General features: G+C 37.1%; 1 protein-coding gene across 1 annotated transcript; it reads right to left on the reverse strand.

Annotated features, from left to right (window-relative positions):
- Positions 1-366: 366 nt before the first annotated feature.
- On the reverse strand, positions 367-7947 carry LOC131320365 (uncharacterized). The gene is made up of 14 exons (XM_058351060.1): positions 7826-7947; positions 7682-7715; positions 7340-7528; positions 6970-7106; positions 6710-6859; positions 6223-6324; positions 5607-5771; positions 5309-5419; positions 3966-4063; positions 3004-3127; positions 2779-2868; positions 2359-2403; positions 1351-1671; positions 367-707 (listed from the first exon to the last, which is right to left on the reverse strand). The coding sequence occupies exons 1-14, from the start codon at positions 7886-7888 to the stop codon at positions 678-680; spliced, it is 1659 nt and encodes a 552-aa protein (XP_058207043.1). The 5' UTR covers positions 7889-7947; the 3' UTR covers positions 367-677.
- Positions 7948-12332: the final 4385 nt, after the last annotated feature.

A 12332-nucleotide genomic window follows, 5' to 3' on the forward strand; every position in this document is an offset into this window, starting at 1 on the left:
CAATATTTGCCCATAACATCTCAAATTCCAATGGCATTTCGGCTCAAGTTCAGTTCGAAGAATAAAACTGTAGCTGAACCGATTCAACAACATGCTTGCTTCATAGAATCCTGGTAGTGAAAATTACAAGCAACAGTTGTCTAACGGACTCCATTGTTTCTCTCTCTCAGCACATAAATCAATCTCACCAAACAGAATCAATAACAAAATGCACCCATCCACCTTTGCAAAATGGCAATTGGTCAGAAAATAATCAATTTTCTTGGAAATTCGAAAGCATTTCCCCCAAACACAAACACTAAATTTAAACGCAATCCCACATGGAAATTTAACCCAATTGTGGAACTCAAAAAATGGCATCATACGTTGAAGACTAATGACCACGTATGCAAAAAGGAAATGTCAACAATTTAATCATTATTTGGCCTTTTGCTTTGACAGCATGTTTGTATTTCAAGAAAGTTCGCATATACGAGTAAAAGATTTATGTACATGAAGAAAACATGAATATCAATTTTCATACACTTACACTGTAGTCATCACTTTTTATTTGGCCTTGGTTAGCCCTATTTCATTCACTATAACCCAAAAGAATGAGAAATGATATCGACTAACAGCATCCAACTGTTCTTCGTCAAATAATTGTCATTGTCAACCATAAGGTCGAATTATAATAGCTATTCAGTCTTGAACAAGCTTGATGAAACCTGAAATGCAACAAAGAACAAAGTTCATCGGAGGAGCTGCATATCGAAGGGGAAAAAAGGTGATAAAAATGTCATAACCGGTCATAGACTCCCTACACAGTATAGATAACAAAGGAGATAATCTAATAGGTGCAAAACAAACTTGATTGAGTATTCTCCTGACTACATCAGTACTGACATCAGCCACAATTTCTTTGTACAGCATACCATCATCAGACCTTAGAATCATAATACATCTCAACATCTGCCCAATAAGTAACGGACACACAGAATACAGCAATGGCTTACTTTGATTTGTCTCCCGAAGTACCCAATCATTTTTTATTAGTTTGGCTAGTAAGTCAAATTGTGAACCAACAAGCACCATAGCTTTTATCAAGAGTTTTGTCCAATTCCAGAGTACACAATCTACATTAAACATTCAAATCCAAACGCCCCTTTTTAGGTGCAACAAGAACATCATATACCATAACTTGTAATTTGGAAGAGGAGGACAGACGGAGTCCAACCAAGTAAGCCAAGTAAAAGGATTAAGCATAAAAGAACGCACAAGTTTCAACTGTCTATAGGTTTATATCAATTGGTTAAGGAGAGGAAAAGAGATAAAAGAAAAGACTTTTCTTTCCAACTAGAACAAACGTACCTTGACATGATGCGGCATAATCTTTATATCAAATGGTACATGAAGCCATGCCTCAGAAGGATAAAATAGAAAATTCTCCGGCTTACTGGTATACACATCAGCATATCGATGGATGTTATAAGCAAAAGCAGATTCTTGACCTGTGTCAGTGAGGAAAGTGGCTCCAAAAGATCTATTAAACATGTTTTTCATTGCACAACGTGCTTTTTGCCTCTCATCATTTAGGTCCCACAAAAGAGACCGGAAAGCTTCACGTCTCTGACTATTAGCTACAGTTGCATGCAATTTACCAAGAAGCTCTTGTATTATATGGAATTTCGCCTGTGTCCACAAAGAAATAAAGAACTCAAACAAGGGTGATTTGATAAATCCAAAATAAAAACAGAATGAAGACAAACTCAAACTTCTATTTAACCGAAACCGAAACAATAGGTGACCAATACATAAGAAATTTCAATTTGAAACTATCCATTTGCAACAGGCAAGCCAAATTAAAGACAACAGTCAGAATTTTCCAACTCTCTCACTCTCTCTGCCAAACTAATATCAGCAAATCATGGCTATATGATATCTAACTTGGGTTGATTTATACAAAGGAATTTACAAATCTAGTTAAACCAGAAGTACCAAAACGATGTATCTATCACATGCATCTCGGCACTGGCAAGTGCAAAAATGAGAGAGAGAGAGAGAGAGAGAGAGAGAGAGAGAGAGAGCTTTGAGGAGGATTCTGGTAAAGTTAAGTTCGTTCTTAATAATAGACAACTAAATAGCATAACAAATGCATTCTGCAATCTTTGGAAGACAAAAGGAGAAATCTTCAGAGCAACACTCATTACTACGCTTTAACGATACTGCCAAAAAAAAGCTCAGTACGGTTTTCATTAAATGCATTCTACCATCTCCGAAAGACCAAAGAAGAAATTGTAAGAGCACCACTCACTAAGCTAACCATCCTTGCCAAAATAAAGCTCAAGAAGGTTTTAACTACGATTTGCAGGACCATACCTGTTCAAAACGATAACTATCCTCGTTCTGAATGCGTATCTCATTCTGCATAATCACCAAGATGAACATGAACCTTCAGTCTTCAAATATGATTAGTTGGAACACAATGACAGAACTCTACCAATAAAGATGTTACAAGGTTCATATACCACACATGTTACGTAGTTTGATAAATATTATAGCTATACAATAGAAATGAGGATATTCAGTATTAGATTCAGCAATTGGGGGCATCTAGTATACTGGAAGAAAACATTACAAGAATCTAAGTTCCAAAAACACCGTTGATCAACTCATTTGGTATTTGATAGTGTACAATGACAAGTCTCCAAGTTCCGCAAACAAAAGCTATGAAATGATTTTTTGAGAAGTATTGGCAGGCAATACAAAAACAAATGAAATTGATAGGATTGAGCTTACTTCCAACTCATGGATTATGGCAGCCGTGCGCCACCCAGCTTTTGAAGGTCCTCGCAAGTCACTAAACAGGTGATCCCCAAAGTATATGACCTAAATTATTGTTTAGGAAGAAAAGAAACATTACAAGTGATAAGGAAACAAGAGATTAATTCAGATATATGTATGCAAAAGTGGTCAAAATCTTTCAATTATCCTTTTCCCAACAAAGATGCAAAAGGTAATTACCTCGGGACCATTCCACTTTGTAATTTGGAGGAAGGACTTGAGGCATCCATGGTAGTATACCTTATTTGGAAGAAATGTGTCCACTTTTGAGAAAGTCAAGGTATCTTTCTCAATGTCATAACAACTAAATGAAGTTGCAAGACAAACAAGGGAAAAGACCAAAAAATCATACATTAGTTCAGCACAAAGTGGTTTGCCCAATAGAGAGTTCAGGAATAAATAAATAAATAAATAACGATACAGAAGAAAGAAAATTGAACTAAATAGATGAAATTGTGAGTACTCAATAAGTAGTTTGCAACTCCAATCAAGTTTGTTTGCATGAGTCAGAAACGTAAGGCAAGACCTACACTTCTCCCATCACCAGTTCCCCTCCCCCTCTGCTGCAAGCATCCTTCTCCTAATACTAATTTTGTTTCCCCTTTCTTCCTCTTCTTGTTTACATGAGGGTAAATATTGTTCTATGCTACACAAACCTCTCTAGTCATTGGACACAAGACACTTGGGAAAGGTTGAGGAATAAAGACGAAGAAATTTCCATGAAGGAACTGTGTACCCTACAGATCAGGGCACCCCTAGCCACTATCTGCCGCATCTTTGACATGTCGAGCACTTTCCTGACACCACTTGTGATATGCTTGCCCACCAGTTAACAGGGGCACTGCCAGACACTCATGAAAATAGGATGAACACATGCCGAAGAGCACAACCACTTTTAACAAGTTTGACATAGTAACAAATGTTTAATTTTCAGAAACCTCAGCATACATACTTCTGTTCTTGGCAAATGACAGGAAACCTATGGAAAGGGCACAAGCCCCATGTAGTGGCAAGTACACAAACCATTTAAAATACATAACCACAAAAGCAAAAATTAGATCAGAGAAGGTTAAGGACTACGCAAGTGTAGGAAACAAGACATGCAACAAAAGAGCTAGAGCACCTAGAGTTGAAGAAAATACCGGAACAGATGCTCAGATGTGTAAAATTCTGGTTTATTTGCTTGAGCAATCACGACATCAAAAAGCTCCCTCCAGGAGTCTCTGTGACCCAAAGAATCCTAAAACAAATACAAAAATGAAACTAAAGAACTTAATTTCAGAGCAGATCAGCAGCAGACATTCATAAAAGGAAAGATGTACCAAAAGCCGGAATTTACCAAACAAATGCCGAAAAAATGAAGGACAAGAAAAAGAAAAAGATATGGGTCTAGAAGGCTAAAGTAGTAATGGATAAAATATGTTTTGCACGTCTGCACCTCACCTCAAATTCTACTTGGTCCTTGTACTGCCAATTATGAGTCACACCTCAGTAATTCCAGTCAAATCTTAATGTCAAACCCCTTTTACCTTCTATTAAGAAAATAAAATGGAAATTGACCATGTAACAGCCACGTCTTTTGAGAAACTTGGAGGGTAGCACCAAATATGGTCATCTAACGGCCACATCTTGTTCCTTCAACTTTAGCAACAACCATTGACAGAGGGTTTGCATGGCAACGTGACCAGAAATTTGACTCACAAATTGGCATCGCAGTAACCGAAGTCAGATTAGAGATTTCGGAAAGGGGAAGCAAAGACTATACTAACATCTACATAGTTCACCCTTTAAATGGTTCAACCCAAAAAGCACTTAAATCCATAGAAAACGGGAGAATAGCATGTCAGTCATCTAAACATCTTGTGGTTCAATAGAAAAACAATATAGGAAAGACTCATTGCCAGTCACGCATAATTAACTTACACCTAGCATAGAAGGAAAGCAAATCAGGTATTCAGAAAGTTATAAATGTTACAAATGTGCAGATAACCAGAGAACATTGGAGTACCAAAGCCAGAAAATTTGGACTCTAAGTTTAATCTGCATTGATCTGATTAACTTTTGTATGTTCAGCTAAACAATAGAAAAGTTTGTGAATACCATTTGTATATATGGTTCTGGCCCAATACATTTCTTACATGGTTTATGATTTGCATTTAATGCAACACAAGGCAAATATAAGCAAATATCAGAAAAGAAAAATACTGAAGATTTAGGAACACTTCAACAAGCAAGTTTCTCTATATCATTTCAGTTTTGTGCATATGGTTTGCATTAATGTAAGTTATGTAACACAAGACAAGAAGAGGCAAAGATCATAAGAAAAGTGTTGAGAATTTATGTGCATTTCAGAACTACAAAACAAGCATTATGACAATACTTCAGGCTACCTCAGTAAGAGAGATCAAAAAGTGCAAATCGAAATGCAAAACAAATATCCAGAAGCTCTAGCAAAACATGTAGAAGAATGCAAATATTGAATCACCTCTAGCATAAACTGCATCCCGCCATCCACAAAATGATATGGAGAGTTTGTCAACAAGAAAAGTTTCTTCCCCTTTTGCCTCAGCATCCTGAGAAAGTGTAACAGCTGATTCTGCAATTTCAGCCATACAAGAACAAATGAAGTCTCAAAATATATTAGATTCAAAATGACCAAGTATCCCCCAATGGCTTTTGTACCCTTTTACGAGGAGCAACTAATCCAAGAGTGAGTTAAAAACAGGATATCTCATCAATAAGCAAATTGTACAATTGAACAATCAGATACCATCACAACACACATTTTTAACTAGGTATCTTTGCGGATCAGAAAGAATTCCATTGTGAGCCAAGCCACTTCTGTGAACATGCTGAATTGCACGATTTACATCTTCATACACATGGGATGCGTCGAACTCCAGCTTAGCATCAACAAAATGTTGCACAATATCAGCAAGAAGGCAGGCCTGCATAAGAAAAAGATAAATCACTGTTTACGGGAAGAAGATAAACTACCTCGCAGCTGGCACATTTAACAGACAAAGAAATAAACAAATTAAGATTCCATCAAAAGACAACCACAAATGTAACTCCCATTTACCAGAATCCTTACTGCATCTATAAAGATGCACCATATATAAAAGACAAAGAACAGAAATAAAGCTTTAACAAAAGCAATCAGAAAGTTGTCCATTTTTGTGTTGCACCTTTCGGATTGTTGAACATTCACATGATAGCGGATATTGAGAACTAATTGAACAATCACATGATAAAGGATATTGAGAACTAAGTTTTTCAAAAAGAAATTTGTGATTGAACATGAAAGTAGTTATCCACATTAAGATAGGATACAAAGAAAGACAAAAAGAACCAAAAAACACTGATAAGAGAGATTTATGCAACAATAAATCATCAAACCTCACTAAAGCAGAAGAAATCCATCAAACTGACGAGCCCACGTGCTTGATCACGACCAATATGTCTTGTCCCATATATCTGTTCTATTTCCTTCCTGGTAAGCTATAAAAGCATATGGTTAAAGTCTCAGACTCTCAAACCAGTAAAAAAAATAGCTTTGTTCAATAAATAGCTCAACCATGGACATCTATAAGATAATACTGAATAAAATTTGATAATGTGCAGAGTAACCTAATAAGCTAAGCAGCATTGAACTATCACATTGAACAATAATTCAAACCCTTTATTTCTAATTCACATCAGCCTGAACGAAGCCGAATATTTTCAAATTACGTATTGTAAGCAATGCATATGACCCTGACTTCCTTGTTCAAGTTCCCTCCATTCATAATAAAAGTTTTGCCAACTAATCAATGTATACCAAGAAAGAATCAGAGAAAAAGAAGAGTAGAAGACAACTATGACAGGACGGTTCATTGAAAAGTACCTTGCGACGACCAAAGTAGCATCCATCTGGCTCAATTGAACCAAAGAAATCCAACTTCAAAAGACAACCTTTTAGCTTGTCATAGTTCAAACCTCTAATCGGAAAGGTGGGATCGTACTTGAATTCCAAGCAACTATCTGGATACCTAAGCTGATAATACCCCAACATAGACCACCGAGATTAAAACGGTGCCTGAGTACTCAACACTAAGCCCCATAGAAGCTAAAGCCACGATATAATAGCATCAAGTAACTACAGACCTCATTAACCAAATGTTCTTTCGCTAGTTCGTATATCAAAGTCTGTAAGTTGGAAGAGTAATGCGCCAATGTATAGTCATAGTCAAAGCCATAAACCTGAATATCCTCCAATTTCAGGTTCTTATTCACATATATTCCTGAGTCAACACAAATGAGCCAATCAATTGGCATATGCTTAAAATGTAGTAAGCCCACAAAGTAAAGCTGTTTTGGGGATGTCTAAGTAACCCAAACAATATCGAAATTGTGGTAGAGCCTCTTCTTTTTCAGACGTTAACTTTTAGGCTCTCTTACCAGAAAGCCCAAAACCTGACTTCCCAAACACAGCATAAACAATTATTCACGTGAATTAAAAAATAAACCCTAATACCTTTGGGATGCATTTTAGGCGTTTCCTTCACAGCTTCTGGAATCTTGAAAAAACTCTGTTTAGCAGCATCGAATTGAGCCCGAATCTTGGCTATATCGTCTTCGGCAAGCTGATCATCTTCTTCCAATTTGAGTATCCTTTCCTCAGGTGATAGGCTCACACTGTAGCCACGAAAGCCTCCTCCTAACCCTGAATTCGAAGCAAGTCTCACAATGTCAACAAATTCCCTCGCATTCTTTTCGGATATACAAAGGAAATAACAAAAGAAAGAAACGAGAGAGAGAGAGAGAGAGAGAGAGAGAGAGAGAGCGCGCGGGAGGGAGGGAGGAGGGACAGAAGGACCTTCGCAAGCACCAGAGGCAGACAAGTTCTTCCCCTGCTACAAAACACAAACCATATCAACTCCAACATAGGCACAGGCATACATGTATCGTGTAAGCTACACATAAAGGTGCGTATGCGTTTAGAGAGAGAGAGAGAGTATACGAGAAGGAGAGAGCGGAGGGGAAGAAGCCGGCGAAGGGAGGCCATGGGAGATGGAGGGAGCATTTTTTGTTCGTTGAATTGAACTTGGTTGTTAGGGTTTATACGTCATGCGATCTTGTGGCATTGACCACGAGGAAAGTCTATAAATAGTAGCCGCCAATTTGAACCGCAAAACGACTGTTAGGTGGGGCCGCTCTCGTTTATCGCGCCGAAACGAGGCCGAGGAATTGAGCGGGCCCTACTCAATTTTTAAAGAGGAAAATAATGGCCAATAATGTGTTTTGATAATTAATATCCGTTAAGAACATTTTCAGCATTAACAAATGTTCTCGTTATGTCTTGACGGGTATTAATTATCAAAATACGTTATGAGTCGTCATTTTTCTATTTTTAAGAGGGCTGGTGGGTCGGTCAATGGGATGGACCAGGCTTCAACATCTTGGGCCAAATCTAGTCCAACTTCTATTCAGACTTGCCCGTGATTATGGGCTTCGGCTAAACACCCTCAAGGCTTGGACTGTGTCGGAGAGATGATTAGTTATATTTTCAAGAAGAGGAATGTGGGTGACTATAATTATGACGGTGGATAACATTTCCATAACTAATACTAACATTTTTTTGTAAATTGGTGCCGAAAATACAAGGGGGGACTAATTATGGACGAGGCGAGGGGAGGGGTAAAATTTATCTTGGGCGAAAGGAAATCATTTTGCCTCCTGAGTTGTCATATCCGAGGCTCTGGTATATCTGAAGATCCCTTTCACCCCAAACAAAACAAAAAAAAAAAACACTTATTGTGTTGGTCCTACATGTGTACTCCTCTACCATATTTTAAGTCCTTCTGGATATCCAATTGTTGAAAAAAATTCATTACTACACTTCAAACTAGTACAAAATTTTGAAATTGTCCTTCATTTTGAAGATAGAGAGCTAGTATTTGTCCATCGTATGAGAGCTAAGGACAAACAAATGTCTCTATCACTACTTGAAGCAAAATCAACGCACATGTTTATCAATCAAAGAACAAAAGAATATGTCAAACCATTGTTTTCAAGAACCAAACAAATGCACAAGTTCGTCAAGCAAATAGCCAGCACATGGTAAGCATACCAAGTTATCAGCCATTCAAACTTTTTTTCTGCCAAGCACACTAGCTACATTTTTCTACTTTCTTTGGTAATGGAACGTACCGGCCCATAGGACCACACCACTTATTAATCACGTACAAGTTTCAGTGATTCACATATGGATACAAGCCACGCACGTTTTATTTTATTTTGCAATCTTTTAAAGTTTGTAACATATGTTTGGAAAGTGTGTCCGGCAAAAATAACTTCAAGACAAAAATCTAATTGTTTATTAATGGGAAGCCCAACTAAAACTAGTATGCTAGTCGATCGAAGTCGACTTCTCCCATTCTACTTTTGTTGTTTGTTTTGATAACTCGAAATGTACTCAGACCTGTTTATACGCACATCGACTAATTCTTGAAAGACTAATCTCACTGTTTACTAGTGGAAAGCCCAACTAAATCCGGAACAAAGTATTGTATGAGCTGACTTTTCACGATAATTGATAGCACAAGGAAAATTTCGAAATTAAATCTAACAAAGGAAAAAAGTCCTTGGTCGTGACCACCTTAACCCTTCGAATTCGATAACTCTCATTCTTACCTTAAAACAAAACAAAAACAATGTAAAGGCTCTATATGGTTTGATAGAAGTTATCGTCGTGCAAAACAATGTCATGCTCAATGAGGGGGCATTCCATCATTCTATGTAATGGATCATGGGCGTATATCTCCCTCCTCTCACAATGCACTGAGGAACAATTGTATTGTAAGATAAGAGAATATACACGCACTGCAGTGGGAGGCTACTGCATTATGAGAGGAGGTGGATATATACCCGTTACATGAAACACTTTCACCATGCTTGAAAAACCGTAAGTAAAGACAAAAAGGAAACCTCCGCAAGCTCGAGAGAAGGTGAATATATAACCATTATATGAAACACTTTCACCATGCTCGGAAAATCGTAAGTAAGACAAAAAGGAAACCTATGCGAGCTCGAGATGAATGAGAACTAAAATAAGTGAAACACGTCATATCAGACCTAACAATGCATTTGCACTGGCCACACCACAAAAGCAAAGCGAGCTTTAAAAAGTTATCCAAATCACACACTACCCCGCTCAACGCTTTCACAGTCACCACTTTTTGTCCTCTAGCCCTCCATTTCATTATCTCTCGCTAAAAAAATACTATTGTACTATAAAATGTCCACTTAGATTAAACCATCTTAATCAACAGCCAATACCAAACCCAAATGCACATGGATTGTCGGTGGGTTCGAGAGACAACCCAGTCCAACTTAATAAAATCTTGGTCGTAATTATTGATCAGTTGTCCAAATAGATCTCTTTCTCACGGATAATAATATAAAAATTGGATTAAAAAAGGTTACACGGATGTCTATTTGTGTACATATTTTGCTTTGGATTCTTTCTTTTTTGTTCACTCTGAATATTGTCTTGATCAACTTACGCACACTTCAAGCTATTCATCTTTTTGGTCCAATCAAATAGAGGATATCCATATCGAAATTGGCAGATAAATTCACAAAAAATTTATTTATTGCGACTTGAGCTTAAAAAGTTGTCAAGTTTCGAGCTACGCTTCTAGTTAGGATTCCTTCCCCTTTGATCAGTTCAAAGACCAGCATTTCCAATTATAAATAAAAATAAAGTAAAGTAAAAAAATCAATAATTGATGATACGGACGTTGTAGGCTGACAATATCGAGAAAAATGCTCACCACCAACTATGATTAGTACAATAGCAGTACCATTGGACCCACCACGCAAAAAAAAAAAAAAAAAACCAGAAAAGAAAAGGATGAGATTGAATGCCACCGGGATTGTCGGCAAAGAGGAAAGGGCCAATCTCGTGGAAGCAGTGATGCGTCCGAACTTTTACAGCTGGATCAAAATGGACCCGAATCCAATGGCTAGCGTACAATGTACAGTTATGCCTCTCACACATGGGTGGGACCAATTTCACCCCTATTTCATGCCCTCTTCTATACTTTTTACACGTCTCTCTCCCTCCCTCCATAAATACTCGGACCTGTCCCCTCGGATTATGAAGAAATTCCCTCTCAAAAAATGAAAAAAGAAAACATAGAAGAGATTAAATATTTTCAAATGACAACAAAATTATCAACTATAGCACGAGAGAATCCAGAGATTAATTGGTGCCCGTCCCCTCCCTCCCACCATGCAATTAAATTGGATCCGCATGCTTAACATACCTCGCATATTTGTGTGGTTGTCCAAGAGTTTGGAGCACCTTTAAGATTTCTAAACACCAATTTTCTTTTAGCATTATAAATAGCGCAAAATTATTATCCTTAAGCATTATAAAATAATACGAAACAGTACGGATAGTGGGAGAAGTATCCCGTATCATGGGTTTTATGGTTGTTTGTAACTTGCGAATAACAAAAAATTCAATTTTCCTAATTGTGAAAGTGTTAGATTTTAATCTCGAGTAACACAAAAGGACTTGGGTGAAGAGTTGTTCGGCAATGTTGGGAGGAGATGATCACTTTTCTTGCATTGCCATTGGGTGTTTGGCAAGCCCATTTTTACATTCTCATTATTGCATTTTGGTTGTTTTTGCTATTCCATTTTGAGAACTCATTTCACAAAATCCATTTCCTGATTTTGACAAAAGAAGTAAATTTTGAGAATGAGCTCTAGAGCTCCTTTTCTAGGTTTTGCCTTTTCCCATTTTTTGTTGAATTACCAAAATACCCAATTCTCCTCCATTTATTTATCAGTTTTGCCTTCCCTTTATTTTCTTATCCACAATAATAAGGCCAAAGGCAATCTGGTAAAAAACACATTCATAATTCATTTTCATCATTTATCTACCAAACATTACTAATGTTCCAAAATACATTTTGCACATATTTTCCAAACACTCATTCATACTCCAAAACATATTCTAATAATAATCCAAAAAATTACAAATAAAAAGCCAAAAAATAGACTATCAAACACTCTTTGAAACACAAATAGAGTGCACAATTATTTCCCCGTCCTACTATTACTTGGCTTACATAGTGATAATGAAGGTTTATGTTTTGAACTAGATCATTGCCCGTGACACTACCAACGATGATCTAAACCACACTAACTATCTTGTTGTATTCATGACTCTCCGAGACAATTCTAACACTTAGAAATATAGGACTGGTCAAACCCACGTTGTCAACAAAATCTAGATGATCGGATTCAGTAATTTCCAAATGGTGGCAATTCTGTGATTAGTTTAAAGAGTTTGAAGAATCTACTTGCTGAAAAGAAGTTGCACATCTACGTTAGATTAAATGAATCTTAGTCATGGTAACAATTTGACTTTTGGTGAGTACTATAGATTTGTCGATGATAAGTATATTTGGGTACTAGTATTGATTTTCTTAGGGGTGCAGGAGAAACTAGGA

This window comes from Rhododendron vialii, chromosome 3a (genome assembly GCF_030253575.1).
Source record: "Rhododendron vialii isolate Sample 1 chromosome 3a, ASM3025357v1".
In the NCBI taxonomy this organism is placed as follows: Eukaryota; Viridiplantae; Streptophyta; class Magnoliopsida; order Ericales; family Ericaceae; genus Rhododendron; species Rhododendron vialii.